The sequence below is a fragment of the Anabrus simplex genome, chromosome 1 (assembly GCF_040414725.1).
Source record: "Anabrus simplex isolate iqAnaSimp1 chromosome 1, ASM4041472v1, whole genome shotgun sequence".
Lineage (NCBI taxonomy): Eukaryota > Metazoa > Arthropoda > Insecta > Orthoptera > Tettigoniidae > Anabrus > Anabrus simplex.
The window spans coordinates 218,345,658-218,372,794 of record NC_090265.1 but is presented as its reverse complement, the minus strand read 5'-3'; the positions used below and the strand labels follow the sequence as shown (position 1 = coordinate 218,372,794).

Here is a 27,137-nt window from a genome sequence, read left to right as displayed (position 1 = left end):
TTACTTATATATTATAACCCCACAAACCAACAGACATCAAATGTTACTGGTTACTAGTGGTAAAGTATGTATCATTTAATGATATTGAAGGGAACTGCATCCAGGATTATTATTAATTATATTGTACAAATTTCAGTGTATTACCATGAAACTGCTGCTGTGTGAAGAAGACGTCTACAATAATCAGAGTACAAGGATGGAGCTCATTGCCATGTTCAACCTTTATTCTACTAAAGAGCAACTAGATCATCAGACTGTTGCCAACGACGGAGAAATGTGAGGGCATCCGCCTTAAAGATAGCAATTAAGGACGATTTCTCATCGTTCAACATGAATTCAGCAGTCTAAGCTAACAAGGGGGCATTTCCTAGTCGTCACCAGCGATTTTGCTCAAATTTATAGAACATACACTGCTTGGCTAGAAAGGAAAGTGCCTGAAGTGGGAACTCTAGATGGCCAAGCGGATCGAAAATAAAAATGTTGACGCGGCTCTCACACCGTATAAGTCACTTAACGTTAGCACGTACGCCGAGCAGTAATTGGCGTAGTGGTAAAGGCTCGGACTAGTGATTCGGTGCTCGTGGGTTCGACTCCCCGTGTGGAGACTTTTTCCCTCTCAACTTTTATATTATTTATTTTCCAATTAAGCAAAGAGGTGAATAATTCTTTTTATTATTTATACTCAAAAGGCATAAAAAAGGTAAAACATTGGTATTTCATTGTCAGAATTTTCAACAAGGGATTGTAATTAAAGCGCATGCAAAAAGAATTTGTACATGAAAATTCCAAACTTTATTCATTGACATACGATGGTTTACATGTGTCGGGATGATATTTATCGTAGAAACAAGGGAGAAGTCATTTCTCCTTTAGCAGGTTAGCAAACTTGATTTGCTAACTCGGCGGGGCCACACAGTTTGGTCTGCCACTGCTAAGCAGAGTCCTGGAGGGGCGTGCCATTCCAGCTGATGAGTCCAAATGGCACGTCTGGACGAAACTCTGCATAATGCACACGGCCTAACCACCCAAAAGCTGGTTCTATTCCTGTGATTTTTAGATCTGCGGCTGTGAAAGCCTTTTTTGAATTTGTATCTCCAATGGGGGAGCATTTTTTAAACGGAGAAGTCATTTCTCCTTTAGCAGGTTAGCAAACTTGATTTGCTAACTCGGCGGGGCCACACAGTTTGGTCTGCCACTGCTAAGCAGAGTCCTGGAGGGGCGTGCCATTCCAGCTGATGAGTCCAAATGGCACGTCTGGACGAAACTCTGCATAATGCACACGGCCTAACCACCCAAAAGCTGGTTCTATTCCTGTGATTTTTAGATCTGCGGCTGTGAAAGCCTTTTTTGAATTTGTATCTCCAATGGGGGAGCATTTTTTAAACGGAGAAGTCATTTCTCCTTTAGCAGGTTAGCAAACTTGATTTGCTAACTCGGCGGGGCCACACAGTTTGGTCTGCCACTGCTAAGCAGAGTCCTGGAGGGGCGTGCCATTCCAGCTGATGAGTCCAAATGGCACGTCTGGACGAAACTCTGCATAATGCACACGGCCTAACCACCCAAAAGCTGGTTCTATTCCTGTGATTTTTAGATCTGCGGCTGTGAAAGCCTTTTTTGAATTTACTGATATTGTTTCCAGTATACAAGTGCATTTGTGGAATATTTAACAAGATTTATTACGTTATAGCACAGATCATTCCATATTAATAGATCTGAGTGTGTGTTAGCTGAATTTAAAGTGAAAACTCACCTAGTAATCACTTGAACCTAGGACTACATGCTAAATTTCATGTTCATCATTCGTACCCAACGTGTATGGAGAAAAATTATCGGAGAGTGTGAGATGTTGATGTCATGATTTGTAGATATTGTAGGATATTTTTTGGTACATTATTCTTGGTAATTAAATTGTAGAAATGTAGTTCCGGTATATTTGTAGTTAAGGGGCTGCCTGGCCGAGGCGGTAAAGTTCACCCGGAAGTACGTGGGTTACCCTAGTTTTAGAAACAAACTGCCAATAAATATCTCCATTATTTCTCAAGTCATTAAATTTTATATTATTGTACCATTAACACTACGTGGACATTCAGTTCACCGAAAGACTCAATTATTATGTAACAAGTTGTTAATGTGTTATATAATGTTCAATTCACAGTTGGTAATTTGGAAATGGAAAGGTAAATTGATTCAAACAAAGTCAGTTATAGTGTTATCGATGAAAATAATGATGTAAGATAAATTAAAATTACAAGTGATCAGCTTTAACAGCTTCAGCTAAGGAAGGCTTATTAAGATTGCAACAAATCTTTCACCAAGGGATACAAATCAAGTGTGCTTTTTACAACAAATTATATTTTAAGATTTTATAAGCAAAACTGGTGTTTTTCAAGAACATCAACAAGAGAAATATGGACAATTTGACTGTTTTACCTGTCTTATGACTTACAATTTTAACAAAATTTGAAGGTCTTATTTTAAATTGTCAAAAATGTTAATGTGTCTTTCCATTTTTAATATTTATTTCTGATATATTAATATCAATTTATTATTAGCTGATGATATCCCTTAGGGGACGAAACATGTCCTAGATATTAATAAATGATATATTGTATTGAATAGGTGGACCGCTTAATTATAATATTTAAGTTTATCTTGAATATTCATTGATTAAATTAAAATTAGCAAGAATAGAAGAAATAATGATGTAAGATTAAAATTAGCAAGAATAGAAGGTGAAGATAGCTCCATCAAGCACTTGCTCATTTTCACTATTTGTAACTGTTAGGTCTATGAATAAAAAAAATTATCAACTACGTCATAAAGAAAACATGATACAGTAATAGAATTATTATACCTGAATCTACAGAATCTATTCTATTCTATTTTAAGGACATCAATATAGTATCAGTAAAAGGGTACCAATAAAGTAATGACAGCAAAACTTTAAAACTCACCCCAGGTAGTAGAGGACGGAAGTTGGTTTAGAGCATTTGCAGCTGAAGCTGTTGTTGTATGTGATTTTGATGACTCTGCATAACAAAGCACAAAATATTCAATGAGAATCAAAGATAAACACAGATTTGATGGTATTTTAGAGGAAATGATAGCCAAAACACAGGAAACTTTAGAGAATTGATTACACAATCTCAGGCAGAAAATAATTTTAAAATTAACTCATGCCATTATCATTCCATTAAAAAACGGTAGGAATTACAGCCTACATGGTCCTACACCATGAATGTTGATAAACTGTGGAACTCAAAATTGTTTGGCAGGAAATATTAAAAATTTAAATTTTACTGTGAAGTTATACTATATTTTTCGTTTCATTTTTCAGATGCACCTGCAGCCTCCCAATGCTACAGAGAATATTTTTGTCATCACAAGAGCACAAAGCTCTTATCTCCAGGAGGATTTCCACTGTTGGTGGTGGTGATGGTGATAATTTTGTTTTAAAAGGAAATATAAGTTAACCATTTCTAATCACTAATCATAGAGGAAAATGGAATAATTCAATTTGAAGAATAAGGGAAAAGAAGAAGAATCTTCTTCCTGAAGAAAAGTACTTGATGATGAATATGCTTGTTGTTCAAAGGGGCCTAACAGCTAGGTCATCGGCCCCTAATTGTACAAAATGAGATGAAATGTAATGACAATTTAAAAATACAAAACTCATCCATTGACCAGAATTCACAATGTGATGAAGAGGAATGAATGGTTGAATATGAATTTAAAATAATCAACGCATCCAACTCGCAACCTTGATAGTTAAAAATAATTCGAAAATTAATCCACTGACTAGAATTTTAAAAAAAAGACACGATGAACAATGATTATGAACTTAAAATAATCAGTGGATTCGACCCGCAATGTCCCACCTTTCCAGAAACTATCATATAACAATAGTATACAGTATACGACCAAGGGGCTGCTTCCAAAGCAAAATCCTCAATGGCCTCTCATAACAGTACTTATCGCTAGGAAAGTAAGAACCATGGTATTTTTCATGTAGCGGTACTAAACATGAGTAACATAGACTTACGGTGTTCCACACATTGTGGTACTACTCACAGGTAGTACTACGCACAGGTAACGCAGACCAATGGTATTTCTCACATTACGGCACCACTCACAGGCAACGCAAACCCATAGTGTTCCTTACATAGATGTACTAATCACAGGGACTTGTAATATCCCAGGGTGCTCCTCCCATAGTGGGTACTAATCACAGGCAATGCAGACCCACGATGTGGCTCATTTAGTGGTACTAATAACAGACAACGCCCAGATTCGTGGTGTTTCTCACATTGGTACTAATCACAGGCAACGTAAGCCCATGGTGTTCCGCACATAGTAGTACTAATCATGGGTCCTGTAAAACCAATACTGCTTAACCCTCTGTTGCTACTAATCACAAACCTATTGTGTACCTAATATAGTGGTACTACTCGCAAGTAAAGGCGACCCATGGTGTTCCTCATGTGATGGTACTAATTACAAGTAGTCTCAAGCTTCTCATTCAATCATCCCTTGTCGCCTCTTTTAGTCACCTCATATGACAAGCATGGAATACAATGGGTGTATTCTTCGTCTGCATCCTCCACCCACAGGGGTAAAGAAGTACTTAATATGTGTATATGAATGGCTGAATTAACAGTTTCATTAATACACATGGAATGAATGAGGATGAACCTGGATAGTTTATTCTTGCAGGCTTTAGAGCAGGGTCATCCAAATAACGCTCCCTGAGCGCTAGCGCTCTGGCCGCGCTCCAAGCCAGTGCTCCGAGTGCTTTGGGGAAGGTAGTTTTGGTAGTGGTGGGAGGAGCTTGGCTAGCTCAGCGAGCGGTCTGCCCGCCGGGCCGAAGAGAGCAGCCGATGTTTTAGTGTGCCAACGAGATTTCATGTGTTTAAAAAAACCACAATTTGTAACGACATTACAATGCCAACAACAGGGATGATTACGGTGATTTGACAGATGCCAGTCGCCAATCGGAGTTGGAAGAATTGAAAGAAAATTTCAAGCAGCACTGTTCTGTAAGTATTATTGTTTTAATTTGTAAATGCTTGTTTACAAATGGGAATGAATAAATGATTGAATTATCTGAAGATCACTAAAGTTGTGACTTGCCGTATTTTTGTCCAACAGGAGATTGAGGAGAGTGAGGTTGGTGGACCCACTTTACCAACAAGCTACAAATGTTCATTGCAAATTGCCAAAGCTGGGAAACTCTTTGCGGAAGGGAATGTAATCAAGGAGTGCCTAATGGATGCGGCGGCATGTATTTGTCCTATGGAGCTAGTTGAGAAATTTCACAAAATCTCTTTTTCTCCTTAAACTGTGGCTCGCAGAATAGACAATATGTCCGTTGATATGCAACAGCAATTAATGGAGAAGGCAGCAAATTCTGTATCCTTTTCCACCGCCTTCGATGAATCAACCGACATTACGGACAAAGCTCAGCATGTTATTTTCATTTGAGGGGTGGATGTCGAACTTCATGTCACCGAGGATTTCCTAGACTTGGTAGCTCTCAAAGACACTACTACCGGTTTCGATATTTTCCAAGCAGTGGAGAGTGTTTTTGAATCAATGAGATTAAAATGGGAGCAGTTGACGAGTGTAACGACAGATGGAGCTCATGCTTTTCATTGTCTACGCACGGGGTTCCTCAGCTATGTAAAATTAAAAATGACTGAGAGCAGTACTACCCTAATGGCGGCGATCGAGTGCTTGATACACCAGGAGGCAATCTGTGCAAAAGTGAACAAGCTTAAATATGTAATCGGAACAGTTGTGCGAGTGGTAAATTTTCTTCGCTCCCATGGACTCACACACCGTCAATTCAAAGAGTACTGGACGAGTTGGCCATGCAGTTAGGGGCGCGCAGCTTTGAGCTCACAATCGGGAGATAGTGGGTTCGAACCCCACTGTTGAAAGCCCTGAAGATGGTTTTCCATGGTTTTCCATTTTTACAACAGGAAATGCTGGGGCTTAATTAAGGCCACGGCCGCTTCCTTCCCATTCCTGGGCCTTCCTTGTCCCATCGTTGCCATAAGACCTACCTGTGTCGGTGGGACGTAAAGCAAATAGCAAAAAAGGGAAATTTGAGTTCTTGGAAGACATCAAAGTGGAGTATCCGGATATCCCGTACCATGCAGAAGTAAGATGGCAGAGCAAGGTGTAGGTACTTTATCGAGTTTTTTTGCTTGCTTGCGGAATGCAATAGATGCGTTTTATGACATGAAAGGACGGCCCAAAATTCTTTTGCGTGATCCTAAGTGGGTGGCGGACTTGGCCTTTTTAAGTGACTTTACTGCCCATCTGAATACTTCGAATACTTCGCTTACCAAGCTCGATAGCTGCAGTCGCTTAAGTGCGGCCAGTATCCAGTATTTGGGAGATAGTAGGTTCGAACCCCTCTGTCGGCAGCCCTGAAGATGGTTTTCTGTGGTTTCCCATTTTCACACCAGGCAAATGCTGGGGCTGTACCTTAACACATTGCGGACCGGTCCCGAGAAAACTCGTGTTTGCCTAGCCGAGCGTTGCGGACCGGTCCCGAGTTATCTCGTGTTAGCAGCAGACTCAGCAGACTGAACTTTAGTGCTATCTTTTGAGATGTACGGGAACTATTTGGAGGTCAAGGGTGATAGCACTCTGTTACGTATGGTTCTACACAATCGATAGTCGCATTTGTTTTCGAGTATTCTTCATATCGTAGAGTTTCTTTGCATTTCTTGACAACATGTTTACAAAGTTCGAAGAGCCATGCAAGATGGAAGCGCCTAGCGATCGCACGTCTTTACACAAAGATGAAATTATTCGCGAATTATGTGCTGATACAGGCTCCGAATATTAAGTGATGCTGAGTATTTAGAGTTCGACGATGAAATATCTTCTAACGGAAATGTTTCAAGTGATGACGAGGCAAGGTGTGGAACTCACGTAGCGCAGAACGAGTCGTAAGTTATATTTGTGTTACGGGTGTAAATATTCTAAATATTGTAAATAATGCAGTGTTTTATGACGACTGGGTTATGGGCAACAGTGAACCTAGGTTAGAGGATTTTGTAGGTGCTCCTGGTATAAAGTTATGGCCTAATGAATCTCTAAACATACGACAAGTAGCAGGACTTATGTTTGGTGAGGAATTTTTTCAGTATGTAGCTGAAAAGACAAACTTACACTATGAGCAGAAATCACATTCTCATAACTTATCCCCTAAAACACTAAAGTGGACTAGTGTCACTAGCAGGGAAATTAAAATATTAATCCTCTGTGTATATTGATACGGCAGGTGAAGAAATCATGTCTGAAAGATTACTGGCCAACCGATCCCCTAATAAAAAGACCAATATTTCCGAAAACTATGAGCCGAAATAGATTTCAAGAAATACCCTGCATTTCAACAATTATTCAGGAAGGCCAATATAAAAATACACAATAGTCCTTCAAAAGCTATTGAAGTTCTGACAGTTTATTTGTATGCATGCACTCCAGCTTAGAGGTAGTTAGAAAGTGGCCGGGAACAGGGCTGTGCATGGGGCGAACGGCACCCGGTCCGCAATGTGTTAATTAAGGCCACGGCCGTTTCCTTCCCAGTCCTAGCCATTTCCTGTCCCATTATCGCCATAAGACATATCTGTGTCGGTGTGACGTAAAGCCAATAAAAAATAAAGAAAACCACTTTGCTTCAGGGTGAAAAGCACAATATCTGCGATTTGGTGGAAGAAATTCAAGCGTTCAAAAGAAAATTGATTTTGTGGGAAAACCAGTTGCATGCAAGGAACACACGACATTTTCCATTGCTTGAAACAGTGAAATAATGTGTCGACTTTCATGAGTACTTGCAGGTAATTCGCCAATTACAAGAAGAGTTTGAAAAGAGATTTTCAGAATTATCAGAACTCCAAGCGGTGTTAGATGTATTTGTTCGACCAATTTCTCTTAGTGCAGACAGTGTCTCACAGCTATTTCAATTAGACTTGAATGAACTGCAGTGAAATGTTCGTCTTTTTTTTTTTTTTTTGCTAGTTGCTTTACGTCGCACCGACTCAGATAGGTCTTATGGCGACGATGGGAGAGGATAAGACTAGGAGTGGGAAGGAATCGGCCGTGGCCTTAATTAAGGTACAGCCCCAGCATTGGCCTGGTGTGAAAATGGGAAACCACGGAAAACCATTTTCAGGGCTGCCGATAGTGGGGTTCGAACCTACTATCTCCCGAATACTGGATACTGGCCGCAATTAAACGACTGCAGCTATCGAGCTCGGTAATGTTCGTCTTAAAGACCGCTTTCTAATGTCACAAAGTTTGGAAGAATTTTACAGTGGTTTTCTACAAGAAGAATACCCCCTTTTATATAAACATGCATGTAAAGTTCTGTCAATGTTCGGCTCAACATACATTTGTGAGCGTTTCTTTTCGGTTCTTAAGCTTACCAAAAGTAAACCTCGTGCAATGATGAGCGATAGAAACTGGCGTAAGTGTTTAAGAATATTGGTAAAATATTGGTGAAATGTTGCTGAATTTTCCTCTCAGATATGCTCAAATTTCAGTTTAGAATAAATCGCATTACTGTATTCTTTACTTAACACTTGATTTAGTTTCCTGCACAGTCCATACATCGGAGTACCTTTCGATTTGTATATGCAGTATATTTGTTATGGCAAAACAGCCCTATCAATATGATGTCAACAAACCCACAAAAGCCGTCGGCCGCACGACTGTACGTACGTATCTAGCCAGCGCCGTCCGAACATCATCTGTCTCAGGCCTCCTCGCTGCCACACTGTAGTGGTGGTAGGGGAAGGAGCGCTAGTCTGACTGCCCAGTGCTCCTCAAGCGTGGGCGCGCTCTCGGAGCAAAATAGCTGGATGGCCCTGCTTTAGAGTAATCATGTATGAGATATAACACATCAAGCTGGCAAAAACTGCAAAAATGCAAGATTTTCAAAAATATGAAAATTTTAAAATAGATGTTGAAAAGTCAAGATTAGGATTATGTAAAAGCTACAGGGGTTGGGGCATAATTCACGGAACTTATGTTGAGTACAGGTTTACATGTAAAAAATTAATTGTTAAAATAATTGCATGAATTTTTTTCTATATCAAAACTTAAAAAACATACCTCGTAGAAAAAAATATAGACATCCAGGAACTTCACGCACCATACGCCCATGGACACGGCAAAACACGATTGCCCCTGTTTGCCACCAGCACATCCTTACATCTACCCATGTACACTGTCCGCTTGAAACACCACTGCCTCACTAATCACTACTGCCTTATGCTGACGTAGAGGCAGTGTGCTTGCGGTTGAGCACGGGACTCATTTGATGCTAAATCTCTACAGGTTTAACAATCCATATGTGCGTGCACACTAGGGTGACTTAAGTTTTTGTCCGGTGAGCTTATATCAAAACCATCATCTTCATGATCATGTCCTTCCTGATCAGCATCAGAAGTGAGACCACTGAAGAAAGCATGATGGATGGGTGGCACATATTTTAGCAGCTCTTTGATATCTTTCAGTTTACTGGTTTTGACTGGCCTTGGAGTTTTGTGCTTTACAGAGAGCTTAATGTTAGCAAGATTAAAAGTGTGTTTCTCTCTACGCATTGAAATGTTACTGAAATTAACTGCAGCTTTATCTTGCTCAGAAAACTTTCCATTACATATTTTATCCACTAGTGATCATGCTGGAACAAAGTCATGCCGTTTCATTTCTTTTGCCTTGAATGAATGTTTTACGTCTTGATTGCAAGATTACCAAAAACCAATTCTGAAGAAGTAAATACATATTTATGTACCTTTTTTTCTTTTTACAATTAGACCAAAGTCTCTGTTACAGGGTAAATAGCTGTGGCCAAAGACAAGATATTTGTGTTCCACAGTTTCAACCAAATGTTTGTGAATAATATGTAGCCAAAATGAAACAACAGTAATGTTCTTATTCTGACCAAAGCAGACCAGTGTTCTCTCCAGAAATTTTCATCAGCTGGGTGGCAGGAATGAGTAGCTAATGCTAAAATTGTGATTTATTCCCCCCAGGGTATTAACAAGAGCATCAGACAGGTAAACATTAACTGCAAAATATAACTATTTTTGTGTTATCAGGAACATAACAGAGTATTTTGAACTTCTAGTTTTCTAATGCTCGTTTTGTTGTTGTTGTTGTTGTTGTTGTTGTACAAGTTGCTTTACATCGCACCAACACAGATAGGTCTTATGGCAACAATGGGATAGGAAAGGGCTAGGAGTGGGAAGGAAGTGCCCGTGGCCTTAACTAAGGTACAGCCCCAGAATTTGCCTGGTGTGAAAATGGGAAACCACAGAAAAGCATCTTCAGGGCTGCCAGTAGTAGGGTTCGACTACTGCTCATTCATAATCATGTAACACTGGGGATTACCACTTGGTTGCTGTGGAGTGCTATATGGGTTTGTGATGTCATGCGGAATTGAATGCTTGCATGCAATTATACGTTAATTCAGACACTGCTTGAGCACTACACTACATGACAGTCGAGCTAAACATTTAACCTCTGATGTAATTGAAGCATTCATGCTGATAATAATGATTTATCATGTAAATAGTTTTACAGTATATACATTTTAATTTGGAGCACCAGTGATTCAAATATGTATGAATATTATGTAACTAGCAATTCCCTAGGTTATGTTAGCCAGGCAGCCTGTAAAAAAGGCAGGGCGGTATGCCCATCAAAAAGGTCCTAGGGAGAACACTGCAGTTGTCTTAATATGTAACTTAAGTTTTAATAACATGCAGGTGTTCATCACAAAACTGACTCAAGTAATTATCTCATCTGTGGCCCTTCCTGCATAATTTTTAGGACAAACGTACATGTAAACTTCATTACTTGTGCAGTGATGTATACAAAAGTTACATATCCATAAATGATGCTTGTAAAACACTTCGTTAGTGTGAAGATGACAGGTTGGTAGCGCTTGTTTCATATCAAATGTAATAACCTTCAAGTCACTGGCTTTTTAATGTCATCCTTAAGGTTTTCATAGGCCTGTGCAGCCTTTCTTTGGTGCAGTTCTAAATTTCTTTTTAATGCCATTTTACTTTCTTCCTCGTCTGTACAGTTTAGCTTAGCATTTAACATATCACATGTTTTACAAGTATCAGTTTAGACTTATGGAGAGAAAAATTAAATTTGGTATTGAAAATAAGTCTATACATATATTCACTCACAACAGGTTCATTCTTATGTTCAGTTTTCATCCATTCAACATATATCAAAGTCTAGATACATACAGGATATCTTCTGTGAGGAATCATGTTCACTGAATAACGAGTTGCACGTTTAGAGTTGGCCTAATATGTTCCTGTACATATTTTTCTTGATTTTCAGTAGTTTTATTACGTCTACAGTTGTGTTTTCCCCTACTATCATGTTTGGGTGTTCCTTCCCCTTGTCTTGTGGAAACATGATGACTCAGTCTACCATTACTTAATGTCAGTAAAGAAATGAAGGCTTCTTTACAAATTTTCCTATCAAAACCCTGAACACAAATATAATACCTTAGCTTTCAGATCAATCATGGCACCTGGTTCATTGTTAATCAGCTTCCAGCTTCTTGAACTTCCTCATTGCAAGCCTAAACAATTTGCCAGTGCTACTGCTTTACTCACTGCTGGCCCCATCCCCACTGTCGTGCTGCGCCGCCATCATCTCTCGCTGGCATTCTTGTTCGTCGTCCTGAATCAGCCTTTATTGTCATGTTGTTGCTGTTGTTGTTGTTATTATATGCTTGCAGGATAGTAAATAACTATAGTCTAAAAGAAAATCAAAGCAGGCCTTAGGAATTAATGTGAACGGGTTGGGTCATATGACAGGAAATATTTCTGTGGTGAAAGGTCATTAAATTGGAGAGAAGAGTAAACATAGCATTTTGGATAAATGAGGTGAATTCATTGATGATTTTAGGGAATCACTAGGCTTATGAGATCATAGGATCTTTTCCTCCTTACATTTCTATAGTTACTCTTACATTATTTAATTTCACTTCCCCCAAAAGATTGACTTTCCCTAGTTTTTAATCTGTTGATTGAATGACAATTACGCAGTATCACAGTGTCTCAATAGCACTGATCATGATATCAACCCAGTAGCTACCTCAACAGCAGATGTCCACTGACTGAAGAACAGCGCCAACATCGACTATATCAGTAAAAAACAGGCGACTGCCTTCTTTGATCTAGGTGACAAAGGATGTGTCTGTTCTTGGCTCGTTCTCTTTGATGCTCACTCAAAATGGAGGCAACAGGTTTCATCCCCAGTCATCAATTGTTACAAGAAACTTTGTCTGACCTTGCAGTATTAGCTTAGATATTCCAGGCAAATTCCCATTCATATAACTTTCGACTCGGTGGCGAGGTGCCCATTCCGAACACACTTTCCAATATCCCAGTTCCTTCTGCAGGATATTGGTATGGATTAAATGCCAAGGTCGATATCCATTGATAGTTAATGTATGGTTTATATGGTTATTATTCTAATTCTATACCATCATGCCCACAGTGGTAATCATTTTCTGCATCATTACGTTCCAAGTACCTCTCCAGTTTATGAGATCTCCCATACACAGCAGTCCGACTCCAACTCACCATACCACTCAAACACATTGCTTTATATTACACAGGCATTCCTGCAAGAAAACTTGCATTCGACCGAAGATTTCACAAATCAATTTACCTTATTCACCAAAGAATTGAATAATGCTACGCGGTACTCATTTGGACATATTCATTACCTACCACTGTTGCTTCAACTTTCTCCTTTACTCACAAGGGAACTATCACTACAGTCATATCAAAACTGGCAATGAAATTTTGCTGAGAAAATGATGTGACCATAAGAAAGCAATGTACAAGAATTTAGCTGCCATTTCAAGCTGTAAGATCCTGACATCAACACAGAAATGTCTAATAAGATTGTATGCGTTAGCATATAGCTGGACATGGACAGGCCTGGTGACCAGCTGATGCAAGCGTGTTACCTTGAACTTTCTGTGACAGGCAGTTAACGCATGTTCCTTTGAGAGAGAGCAGCCATTAATCTGACTAATTTTCTAGAGTGTGTATAAGAATATTTGCTTGAAAAAAAGGTTTCTCTTTCTCCTTCTCTTTCTTCGGAAGAAAGGGAGATGTGTTGACATGTGATCGAACTAATTGAAAATCATCCTGTCCGCGTTGTCTCGGAGTCGTGCTTGGAGAGAAATAGTGAAAGCAAAAGTGACAGTCAAAACAGCACACCACTACCAGGTACGAGAGTTGTTACAGAACTGAGTTTGAGCTCCGAGTCCGATTCCTATCAATCCAGTGAAGCGATACCGCAGTCACCTGACACATCTACCATTTCAAGATATGCTTCCAGTCCATAGAAGAAAATGAAACACGCTGTGGATCTTGCTTACAAGAGGAAAGCTATACATTTATGGTTAAATAAAGGGGGTAAGAGGCAGCTTTCATTAACCACTTTTTCAAAAATTGCCAACAACTGTATATGTGGAAGAACCAATTAGAATCTACATGAGTAAGTTCCATTGAACACAGGAAATTGATGTATTGTTTCAAGAAAAAGTACCAAATGAAAAGTAGAAAAATCATGAAATTTGTATCCCGTGCACGTCGGCAAGAAGAAGAGGGGAGAAAAAAATATAAAAGTCACAAAGAAAATTGTGGAAGCAGCTACAGAGCAATTTTTATATTACAGCCTTCTTCTTCAATATACAATACAGATCAGAGTGGTTTCATGCATGAACTGAACGCAGGAAGGACTCTTTATCATTTGTTAGTGAGAAACATACAGATGCAATTGCTCAGTCAGTTACTGCAACACCCATTCATACATAATTATGCCTCCTGTTAGTATGGTTGGTACTCTTTTCTCGAAATTATTCATTGTACCAAAGGAGGCAACTGAAACTTTTGATCTGAGAGTTTTCAAAGAAATGTTTCATGCTGAAAATATAATAATATTGTAACAGCCACAAAATCAGTGAAATTGAAAAAAAAACAATTAAAGTATTCATTTAAACCCTTCTTCCTGTTTGCAGAAGACAAGTGTTGCTACTATTAGATTCCTAGACTACTTACAGTGGTAAATGTTGCCTTGAACACATTCCTTGTGGCAAAAGTATAGAAATTCTCCAGATTCCTCCTGACACTGCAGGGAAAATACAGTCCTTGGATACATTTTTTGATGCTTAACAGACATTATGCCAGATTGTGAAGACTTCCGGTTTGATATTTATCAGAGAAACAGCATATTGAAAATGCAATCCTTCATTCATTTTCAAATTCTTTTCCCATGGTTCAAGGAAAGGATTAAAAATACATGGTTTGCAACCAATCAGATTGTCTAACTTTCTACATTGGCTTAACTACAAACACTCTAGTCAAACAAATGTGGTCACTACAGTACCAGAGAAACCCATAACATGAATCTTCTTATCCCTATTCACATCCAGTTCCATCCGACCCATTTGATGAATGTTTTGTTGTTGAAGTCCATCTTCCCACCCTCTTGCCACTAATGAGTTTGAAGCTGAATATCAACTGGTGCTCAGCTCTAGGTACTGAGGTCATGCAAGACAAACAGAAGAGATAAGTTATTAAGGACTTTGTCATAGAGGGTAAAAGAGGCAGAGGGAGCATTAGAAGACTACATTCATACCCAGTTTTTCATAATTTGAAGGTAATAGAGGAAGTGGAAGAGGTCAACCTGATACATAGAGTTGCAAGCAGGGCATTAAGGAGGTGCATAGTTCCTTCACAAAGGCTTGCAGACTGAATGCTGAAAGACATGTATGTTGTCGTTGTTACCGACATGTGAAAGTGACACTTACTGGATACTGATGAAGGCATACGATTAATACACAAACTGAAATGGAAAATCTTGATTTATCTTCTCTTAGAATGGCTACTAGCATCTACAGTACAGTGAAATGCATTCTCGTCAAATCATAACACCCTATGGTAATTACAAGGTATCCAAATAAAAATGATTAATAGTAATGGTGCTGTATAACTTACCCTGGGTGTTAGATGTAGGTGGATTATCAGCTTTTTCAGGTGAAGTTGTTACAACTTGGATATTCGGAAGATCTGAATCAACAGAAAAGACATTAGGTGTAAAACTGTAATTACTGAAGAGAATGAAATAAAGAAAGCTGTACAAATAAAAGAGTACAAAGTGAATTAGTATAAGACACATCAGATATACAATATATTGAAAACATATGTTGCAATTCATCCAGCTTTCCAAGAATCTGCAATAACCTAAGGGACTTCATATACAGTAAGAGAAGCAAATAACAAACTGTATAAAGGGTGAAATTGACAAATTTTTCTATGTAAACGCAAGCAGGCTTGTATATAACTACTTCGGCTTTCAATTTCGCCATCTCCTCTTCTAATCACCCTATTTTCTCTCTCAATGCTGAAACTATTGCGCCATTTTTCCTCACCTGCGAAGCTGTGTCTTCTGCCTTTTCTTGGAACCACCCCTTCATTTTTTCAAACTCCCTCGTTTGTTCCCGGATCATGTTTTTGATTTGCTCAAAGGGACAGGCCTCCGCGACCACCTCGTTTACGATTTTTCTAATTGCTTCCAAGTCCTCCCAGCTCATATTTCCCCTGGAAGTCGGACCTGGGTTCAGTTCTACCCCACCAATCCAAAGCAATATCATAATCACTGCCGCAGATAGCATTAATTCTCCTATTTTTTCCAATTCTATTTTACATCCTCTTGTCTTCACTTCTTCTTTCTTCTTTCTTCCCTCCCATCCTCCTATGCTCGCCCTGTACTGCTCCACACCAATCATTGCCTGTAAGCACCTCACTGCCTTCCTGCACTCCGCACTTACACTTAAGCAGGCTTGTAGTTTTACATGATCATAACTATCATTATATGTTGTCATACCTACTAGACAAGTAATTCCTGAATCCCAATATGGGTTCCATCCCTGAAGAGCCATTATGGATGTGATTTTTTGTGCAATACAACTCCAGGAAGAGATGCCTTTGCTTTTTGTGTTCTACAGTCTGGAAAAGACTTTTGATACAGTGACTAGGCAATTCAGCTGCTCAGAACATTTTGTTGGATAGATACAGGCACTCCATGAAAATATACTCAGACAAGTGTTGCACCAAAATGAAATTTCAGAAGAAATTCCCATCACTAATGGGCTTAAGCAAGGCTGTTTACTTGCACCAACACTCTTTGCCCTGTACCTGGCAGCAATACTTTACAATCAGGCCAGACTTCGATCAGAAAGACTTACTAGACTCACCAATGTAAATGAACTGTAATATGTGGACGATAACGCTTCTCTAGTTCAAACACGTAATGAGATGCAAATGTTCATGACATAACCTCATACATAATACAATCATTCGACTACGTAAATAATAATAATACTATCATGATGTAATACCTCACAGCCACATATACAAGTAGTAGTGATGATGATGATGATAATAATAATAATAATAATAATAATAATAATAATAATAATAATAATAATAATAATAATAATAATAATAATAATAATAATAATAATAATTCGAGCTCGATACCTACATTAGTTACCCATGGGTGAAAGAACATCGTTTTCAAGTTATACCTATTATCACACTTGCGTCATCCTTCTAGGGTAATTGAATAATAGGGGCCAAGCTGTTAGGGCCAGAGCATTCAAATTTTAATAACAGCAAATAAAGCGTAAGTGATAAAGTCATACAGTCTGAATGAAATCTAAGACAAATCATGGCAAAAGCAGAGTGCTGAATTGATAAAAGGGTCAAAAATGACCCCTCGATCTTTCTAGTGTTAAACGCTGGTTGCCAACTTATCACAGCTCCCCTAGCAAAAGGTACATCCTAATCTTTTCCAAGGCTGGTGATTACCACCACTCATTTTAGGTATTGTTATGATTTATTGTAACTATGAATTAGTGGCATGGGCACCTGATGAGAACAGACACCTGTAGAACAGCAAACAATACTATGACAGAAAAGTGAAAAGAAAGAGGCCAGTGGGAAGGCCAAGGAGACCATGAATGAAGACTGTGACATAAGAGGTTGAGAAATGGAGAGTAAGTGGAAGGAACAGGAACTACGTAATGACAGGATTAAATAATGGCAAGTGCTCGAGAACCAGAACCTGGAAACTGGAGTTAGTGAATGATGATGAGTAGTTATTGCTATTAAAATCAGAAGACACTGGACATAAAAGTAAAATTTGCACTTGTAATCAGTTCTGCTTTTGTTCCAAGTTAAAGTAATGTACGAGGCGTATTTTTTTAAGTAAGGTCCGTTTGAAAATATTACACAACGAAAGGTTATTTCAAAAAAGTAAATTTATATTCAGAAAGTACATACTTCACTCCATTTTTCGACATAGTTGCCAAGTTTGTTCAAACACTTATCATACCTCGTAACCAATTTTAAAATACCCCCTTCATAAAAACTTGCTGCCTGCTCCAATAACCAAGAGTTCACTGCCGTTTTCAAGTCGTCGTCATCATTGTATTGGTTGCCACTGAGGTGATGTTTGAGGTGGAGGAACAGATGGTAATCGCTCGGTGCAAGATCAGGACTGTAGGGTGGTGGTTTAAAACTTCTCAGCCAAAACTGTCCAGTAATTTCTGGGTCTGACCTGCAGTGTGAGGTCTTGCATTGTCATGGAGAAGGACAATTCCCTCTGTCAGCATGCTGCGTCTTTTGTTTTGAATCGCTCTGCGTAGCTTTCTCAGGGTTTGGCAGTATGCTTCTGCATTGATAGTGGTTCCTTGTTGCATACCAAAACACCGACGCCATGATTTTGCGCTGGGACAGAGTTTGTTTGGCCTTCACCTTTAGAGGCGAGTGTGTGTGTCTCCATTCCATACTCTGTTGCTTCGATTCAGGCGTGATATGCAAAACCCATGTTTCGTCTCCAGTTATGATCTGACTTAAGATGCCGTCACCTTCTTCGTCATAACTTCATCACACAGTCAAATCTTTGGTTTTTGTGGTCCTCTGTTAGGACTTTCGGTACCCAATGGGAGCACAGTTTACTAAACTTTAGGTGATCCGAAACAATGTTGTGAAGCACTGATCTTGACAGGTCAGGAAATTTGTTTGAGAGACCTGTTATTGTGAAGCGCCTGTTCTCACTAATCTTCGCTTCAACTGAAGCCACCAAATTGTCTGTAATCAAAGAAGGGCAACCGGAGTGGTCCTCATCATGGACGTTATTACGGCCATCTTTGAATTGTGGTACCCACTTACGCACTTTGCTTTCACTCATAACAGTATCACCGTACACTTCGCAAATCTGTCGATGAATTTCTGCAGCAGAAAGGTTCCTTGCTGACAAAAAAACATATCACTGACCGAACCTCACACGCGGCAGGCGAGTTGATAGTCTTAAACATTTTAAAGCACAGAACAAAACCGTACAGGTTAGCTACAGAGCTGGAACTGAGCACAGTTGTTCCTGAGGCATGCCGGTACACGACGCACGCGCTCGTTGTGATATGCGCGCAAACTACTAATGTCTACAACAAAACGTACCTTACTTTAAAAAACACGCTTCGTATTAACATGTGCATATGGAAATATGTCACAACCTCGCGAGGAGTTGAATCTACAAAGAACATCGGGGAAGCTTCTAGTTTGTTGTGATTGTTGATTTTGTGACCATAGCTAGGGGACCTCCAGTTTTATGTGGAATCTGAACCACAGGGACGTGACATTTTCATTTTAAAATCCCACACGCATTGGGAGGGATTTGAACTGCAGCTGCCTTGGAGAGAAGCCAGCAGCTTTGACAGAAGGCAGTTTGGGTTTAGGAAAGGTTATTCCACTGAAGCCCAACTTGTAGGATTCCAGCAAGATATCTTGGATTCAAGAGGTCAATTATTGTGATTGACTTATCTAAGGCATTTGATAGGGTAGATCATGGGAGACTACTGGCAAAAATGAGTGTAATTGGACTTGACAAAAGAGTGACTGAATGGGTGACTCTGTTTCTAGAAAATAGAACTCAGAGAATTAGAGTAGTTGAAGCTTTATCTGTCCCTGTAAAAATTAAGAGGGGAATTCCTCAAGGCAGTATTATTGGACATTTATGTTTTCTTATATATATCAATGATATGTGTAAAGAAGTGGAATCAGAGATAAGGCTTCTCGCAGATGATGTTATTCTGTACAGAGTAATAAATAAGTTACAAAATTGTGAGCAACTGCAAAATGACCTCGATAATGTTGTGAGATGGACAGTAGGCAATGGTATGATAAACGGGGATAAAAGTCAGATTGTGAGTTTCACAAATAGGAAAAGTCCTCTCAGTTTTAATTACTGCACTGATGGGGTGAAAGTTCCCTTTGGGGATCATTGTAAATACCTAGGTATAAATACAAGGAAAGATCTTCATTGGGGTAATCACATAATGGGATTGTAAATAAAGGGTACAGATCTCTGCACATGGTTATGAGAGTATTTAGGGGTTGTAGTAAGGATGTAAAGGAGAGAGCATATTTGTCTCTGGTGAGACCTCAACTTGAATATGGTTCCAGTGTATGGGACCCTTACCAGGATTACTTGATTCAGGAACTGGAAAAAATCCAAAGAAAAGCAGCTTGATTTGCTCTGGGCAATTTCCGACAAAAGAGTAGCGTTACAAAAATGTTGCAAAGTTTGGGCTGGGAAGACTTGGGAGAAAGGAGACGAGCTGCTCGACTAAATGGTATGTTCTGAGCTGTCAGTGGAGAGATGGTGTGGGAGGACATCAGTAGACGAAAAAGTTTGGATGGTGTCTTTAAAAGTAGGAAAGATCACAATATGAAGATAAAGTTGGAATTCAAGAGGACAAATTGGAGCAAATATTCGTTTATAGGAAGGGGAGTTAGGGATTGGAATAACTTAGCAAGGGAGATGTTCAAAAAATTTCCAATTTCTTTGCAATCATTTAAGAAAAGGCTAGGAAAACAACAGATAGGGAATCTGCCACCTGGGCGACTTACTAAATGCAGATCAGTAGTGATTGATTGATTGACTGATTGATTGATTGATTGATTGATTGATTGATTGATTGATTGATTGATTGATTGATTGATTGATTGAGAAGCCTGCAGCTACACCACTCGGCTATCATGACCTGGTAATTATGACCCTCAGCTCCTATCACTCAACTATCACATAATGAACAAAATGAATTCAGATAAAAGCATTTTTTCTGTGTAGCCAACACCCATGCCATTAAAGTGGCATATCATAAATATGTAAATCTAGCAAATACAATAGGTTTGAGTCCCCGTTTCACTCTCTTTCAATCCTGAACATCAATAATGATGTAGGATAGCAGACAGTATGTGTTAGGCTTGTAGTGTTTGGACTTTATTTCCTTTATAGAAGTGAACATATTAGTGTCCGTTAGAGAACAGAGTTGTGGTAACATACATTTTAGGTTCAAAGAAGTTTAAATATGTTAGGTTAAGTAGACATTGTTTTACATTTATATTCTTTTATACATTTGTGGCTTTCACTTTTAGCATTAACCCATACACATAAGAGTACATACACTAGCATCAGAAAGTTTGGACTCGCCTATGAAAATTAATAATTTTCTTAAATAATCGTTTTCTGTGTGATGATATGTGGTACTTTAGTTCTGTTACTTATGTATGGATGCTTTCAGCACTTTCATAAAGCTATTTCAGTGCATATTGTGAGATTACTTGATCTTTTCAAAGAAGTTGCCAGATTTATGGTCCCCAGCTCTTACTGCCTGCTTCTACCTGGATAATTTCCAGCCCTCACGTGATTACTTGTCCTTCTTGTTTCATCGCTGTCTTGGAAGTTGACAGTTAGCCTACAGAAGCTATTCTGAGCAGCTGTATGTTAATCTCTGTACCAGATCGTTTATTTTCTACATTGTTGTTATCTGGGCATAACTACAATCGAATATGGGGAAGAAGGCTAATATAACCCAAGAAAACAGAATCAAGGCTTGTGCTTATAAAGAAATTGGGTGGTCGAACCCAAAAATTGTGAAAAAATTGAACATTTCAGAGTGCAGCGTTCGCAGAGCAGTGAAACGCAGAGAGGAAACGGGTAGTCATGACGATCGACCATGCCGTGAATGTCCAAGGAAGACTTCTAAAATTGAAGATAACCATATTTTAATCCTCAGCAAGTGTGACAGAAGGCGCAAAGTGGTAGATATTTGCTCACAGATAAATAAAACAACAGAACAACCTGTATCTGTGACAACAAAGATAAATCGTCTGCTCGAGGCGGGATTGCTTGGTCGCGTAGCAGCACGGAAACCATTGTGGAAAACTGTACACAAGCAGAAAAGGCTACAATGGGTCAAAATGCATGCTAACTGGACCACTGAACAATGGAAAAGGGTGCTTTGGACGGATTAATTTGAATTTGAAAAATTCAGTTCCAATCGCCACCAATACGCTTGTCGCCGCCGTGGCGAAAGGGTTATGGAATCCCGCATAATTCCGTCTGTGAAGCATGGAAGAAATGTGATGGTGTGGGGATGTTTTTGAAATAATCAGGTAGGTGATTTGATGAAAATAGAGGGAATACTGGAAAAGAAACAATATCACCGTATCCTTTCGTGCAATGCCGTGCCATCTGGAATGAAGCTGATTAGTGAAGGATTTGTTCTATAGCAAGACAATGATCCTAAACACACCTCATTTATGCAAGCAGTATCTGGAAAGGAAACAAGCTGAACGAATATTGGAATTAACGGTCTGGCCTCCCCAATCACCCGATCTGTCACCTATTGAACTTTTGTGGGAAGAACTTGACAGGAAAGTGAAAGAAAGGGCGCCAGGCAGCGTGGATGGGTTGTGGCAATGTCTGTTAGAAACCTGGGGATGTATAAATACCGAGACTTTGGAAAAATTAACAGCTAGAATGCCATGCATCTGTAAAGCAGAAATCAAAGCAAAGGGTGGACACATTGAAGAAGAGGCAGTGTAATTGCTTGAGATGTTGTGATTGTGTTTCTGGCTCCCTGTGAATGATCAGTGTAAAGGAAAATCTGGTGAAATGTGTAATAAAACTACTTAGTTCTAAAAACATAGGTATCTCCATGTTGATTATCAACAAATATCCCCTACCTTTCGTGGTAAGTGAAAATTCATGGGTGAGTCTGAACTTTCTGATGCTACTGTACATATAATAATATTGTCTACTAGAAAAAGATCTGCACCAGGCCTCACTGGAGGCCATACGCCATTATTATTTTTATGTAATAACATGCATTATACGAAGGATTACATACTAAACTAATAAGACAAAGATTTTGAACAACTTTATCAACATAGGCTACAAATGTACCTGGTTACTTTGAACTATTGGAATCACTGAAATGCTGGAAGTTCCTACCATACTGATGATTATAGACTCCATTAAAACATGTCTCACTAATTCTTTATGGAAATTGTCCTCCTGCAATTTGTCCATGTGATGTATGCAGGCTTCTCAACCTGCAGTTGAAACTCGATCTTTTGCTTCGTGAGATAACTTTCAGTAAAGTCAAAGAAATATTAATGTTCATTTTATTCCACCTATTCAATACATAAATAGTGATTTTAATTAAGAATTAAATCTTATGAAGAAAATTATAGGGACATGTTTTGCCTTTTATTTAAGGGCATCTTCAGCCTTAATCTCAAACCTGAAAGATAATAAATCAGGATCCTGATTATTCTTAATTGTCTTCTTTTTAAAAAAAGATAAATTACAAATGGTAAAAGTGAGGATTATGTAGGTATATGCATCAAAAGATGAGCGAGAGGGATGACAGTTTAACACGTTGAGTGCCATACGACCCCATATGGGTACGTGAGAGTAGCTAAGGTTTTGAACTTCACGTCCCCATATGGGGTCGTACGTTCGTTCTAAATCAAGAACTGTGCGAACCCATTTGGGTGCGCAGTAAGTATGTGTTTCGAAGATATATAAAGTCTCTTCCTGCCATCTGCTGGTCGTCTATTTAAAGTACGTGCATAGTCCACCTTCCATTTCTCAATTCCTGTTTTGGCGCGACCCCATATGGGTACCGCAAGAGTGCTTTGTAGGGTGACAAAGTCATTGTCTATCTCACGCACGGGTTGTTTATGTAAGTGTGCAGTGCTGTGAGTTTCCTTTTCTTTTTTAAGTCGTTACGAGTAAATCGAGCAGTAAAAGACTTAGTGCAGACTGTCTGGACGATATATCGAACAAGTCGGATAATGATGATGTAGACGACGTATATAGTTACAGTGATTTTGAACCCAGTATACAGCAAATATCAATCTCGCACGTTCAACCACATTCATGAATTACAGTCTTCAGCACACACTTCCCCACTGTACTCCAGGTTTCCAAGCCAGCTGTTGCAACAATTATGACCGTCTTCAACGATATAGTCAATGGTTTCCCATGTGCACAACCAGCGCTGCCAGCTTCTCTTACTCAAATTGAAAGTTTTACAAAAAAATTGTATAATTCAATATTCCATAACTACTAATTCTTCTTATAATATTATTCTGTTACATCCTAATTTACCAAATTCACATGATTTTCACTACTTTATATAACTATATTCTATTCGAAAATTTCCTAACCTAAAATCGGAAAATCGTCATTTACAAACATTTCCTGACCTTAAATCGGAGGTCGTACTTTTTAACGGCTCCAGTATGAACAAGATAACATATCTATCATAATCGACAGCATATAACGCGTCCCCGCAAAGGAAAATGTAAGTATGACTGAGCGTCGTGACAGTAACTACTGTATAAGTACGACCCCATATGGGGGCGCGTGTACGTGTACAGTTCGTAATGACCAATACGACCCCATATGGGGTCGCAATATTTTACCTAATATACATAATAAGTTAACCTAATATATCATAAATACATCCTCATATAAGCGATCATTTGCTTGGTTAAGCCTGTGAACGTTTTGGCACCAGGGAGTAACTCGATGTTATTAGCTCACGGCACGAGACGGCAAGCCTATGAAAATCGGTCTGGCACTCAACGTGTTAAAATGAATACAATATTTATTGCTCCACCTTCTCAATACTTAAAATCATTTAACGTTTATCAAAACATTACAATATGACAGTGTCAGGTACTAGTTTCAGTCCGTTTTTGGACCATCATCAGCCTAGCCAAAATTACAAGCAAAAGACAATCTAAAAATGAAGTAATATGGATGAACAAGAGGATGGATGGTAGTGGAATGACATACAAGTCATCATCATCATTCCGTGTCCGGTCAGCATTTCCAAAATGTAGCGACTCCGATGGCCTTGTTGTTCGCCTCGATCAGGTCCTGTGTAGTGCAGGGATGTTCTAGTAGGGGACAGATGAGCAGGTGGTTCGGATCTTGTGTTACACCACACTCGCAGGATGCGTCTCCATCAGCTGGAAGTATGGCCCATTTTTGCATGTTGGTCTTGCAAAGAGGTACGCCCACCCTAAGACGATTAAGTGATCTCCAAATAGGGTAGGGCAGGTCATTTCCTGGAGCTAGCTCTTCCTTTGCAGGAGTATCAGGCGGCAGCACGCTCTTTCACCTGGTGATGCGGTTAGACTCAGGTGTTTCTACCAGTGGTTGAGTCCTGGTGATGAAGCTCTTTCTCGACTTCAGTCGACAGACTACAGCCTGGTGATCATGCAGTGGGTGGCGAGAATCATTAGTCTGCTTTGTCCTCTCTGCATCAGCAGCAATAGCCCTTCTGATAGCGGGGGGAGCTATTACAACAATCGGGTAGAGTTTGTCAACTGGGGTTGGCTTCAGACATCCCGACAAGATACGTACAGTCTCGTTGATTGCAATGTCAACCTCCTTGGTGTGAGTGGATGCACTCCACACAGGTGAAGCGTACTCTGCAGCGGACACACACAAAGCAAGAGCAGAGGTTCTCAGGACATGAGGGCTTGCTCCCCAGGTGGTGGCTGTGAGCTTTCTCAAAAGATTGTTCCGTGAACTAACCTTCAGCCTGGTGTTGTGGCAATGTTTCTTGAAGGACAGTGTTCGGTCAAGAGTAACACCTAGGTACACAGGTGTTGGGACAATGTTCTAGTCGTTTGCCTTGCCATATAATGTCCAGTTCCCGCCGAGCTTCTCTGTTCCTTAAGTGAAATGCGCACACCTGAGTCTTGTTGGGATTTGGCTTTAGATGATTGCCTTCATAGTAAGAGCCAAGAGTATCTAGTGCAGAAGTCAACTTTTCCTCCACCTCTTCAAAAGTCTTTCCTTGGGCAGCCACTGCAGTATCGTCGGCATAGATGAAAAGCCTGGTATACAAGTAAAAACCTTATACATAAGTTACAATAAATATAACCAAAATATGCTAAAATTAACAGATGAATAAAATCATTGTGATGTTGCTTAAAATTTCTTGATGTCAAAGTCTTAGGCTGACGGTTGAACTCATGTTGAACATTTAAATTCAAGTGAAATCTTAAGTTTCTGGAAAGTTCTGAGAGCGAGTTCCACAATGGCGCAGAGGGAATCGTCCTATATGACAAATATAGACTTGACGAATTGAGAAAGCTGGACTTGTTCTATGTAGCATGAACAAATGCTGTGTTTAAAGGAAGTCTCAATTCAGTCGGAACCCAAAGAACCTTGCGCTTGTTTGGAACGAGCTGCTGGAAGGAGTGCAACAGAAAGAACTTGACAGGAAAGTGAAAGAAAAGGCGCCAGGCAGTGTGGATTCTGTCTGTTGCACTCCGTCCAGCAGCTCGTTCCAAACAAGTGCAAGGTTCTTTGGGTTCCGACTGAATTGAGACTTCCTTTAAACACAGCATTTGTTCATGCTACATACAATAAGTCCAGCTTTCTCAATTTGTCAAGTCTATATTGGTCATATAGGACGATTCCCTCTGCGCCATTGTGGAACTCGCTCTCAGAACTTTCCAGAAACTTAAGATTTCACTTGAATTTAAATGTGCAACATGCGTTCAACCGTCAACCTAAGACTGTGACATCAAGAAAATTTACGCGACATCACAATGATTTTTTTTCATCTGTTAATTTTAGCATATTTTGGTTACATTTATTGTAATTTACGTATAAGGTTTCTACTTGTATGTCATTCCACTACCATCCATCCTCTTGTTCATTCATATTGCTTCATTTTTAGATTATGTCTTTTGCTTGTAATTTTGGCTAGGCTGATGATGGCCCAAAAACAGACCAAAACTAGTACCTGACACTATCATATTGTAATGTTTTGATAAACGTTAAATGATTTTAAGTATTGAGAAGGTGGAGCAATAAATCTTGTATTCATTTTAAGTTAAGTCTTAACTCAACACGGAACCCAACCATGAAGTTTATTACTTTAAAGGGATGACAGTACTTAAGATATTCTTATAAAGCCTTACACTCATAATTTGCTTTTTTTTGAATGTCTTTGTCTGAAAATGTGGTAACAAGCTGCATATTAGTATTTGTATAAGAACACAAACTCCTACGTCGAATCTTGTTAAATGGCGCCCTGTATTAGTTGAGGGCGTTAGAAATAAGTTTGGAGCCTAACAGTTCAAACTTTCGAATAATGACGAAGTAAAATGTTACTTATTACTCCAAGTGGAGTTTTAATACATTTTATAGCTAGTGATGAGACATTTCTGCGCTTTCTCAAATTATGCTGTAGGGGCATTCCAAGTGGAGTTTAAATACATTTTAGCAAGTACTTATAATATTGAGAATATAAGTAGTGAGGTAGTAAAACCGACGATAGAAATTATGATATGAAGAGGGTAAGTGAAGGTACTATTAGATATTATAACAGCCATTGGTAGTAAGTCACGGAGAGTAAATAAGATTATAGCGGTACCAATTACGACTGAAAATGAATGTAACTTTCAACCATGCCTTGTTGTGCCAAATCTTGTGTATTCAGTTATTTTAGGAGCTGACTGGATTACAAATCATGGAGGTAGAATAGACTTTGATTTAGGTATTGTGTGTTTGTTCTGGCAGAAAACTAGTAAAGAAGTATGTGTAAATTATGATGGGTCTAAGGTAAGTGTTGGTGACGTGTGCTCTATTAAAGATATAAGAGAGGTAAGTAAAGGTGTTCC

At 39.2% G+C, this 27,137-nt stretch overlaps 1 protein-coding gene across 3 annotated transcripts in view; it reads right to left on the bottom strand.

Annotated features, from left to right (window-relative positions):
* The window catches only part of LOC136864143 (uncharacterized), a 624,111-nt gene that overhangs the window by 322,005 nt on the left and 274,969 nt on the right, over nt 1-27,137 (bottom strand). For all 3 annotated transcript variants that reach the window (XR_010859277.2, XM_067140781.2, XM_067140790.2), the window contains exons 13-14: nt 15,066-15,137; nt 2,955-3,029 (exon numbers count right to left, since the gene is read on the bottom strand). Coding sequence is in view for 2 of the 3 variants with exons in the window: in XM_067140781.2 (XP_066996882.2) it covers nt 2,955-3,029; nt 15,066-15,137 (147 nt within the window). In the remaining variant the exon portion in view is untranslated. The remainder of the gene's footprint in view (nt 1-2,954; nt 3,030-15,065; nt 15,138-27,137) is intronic.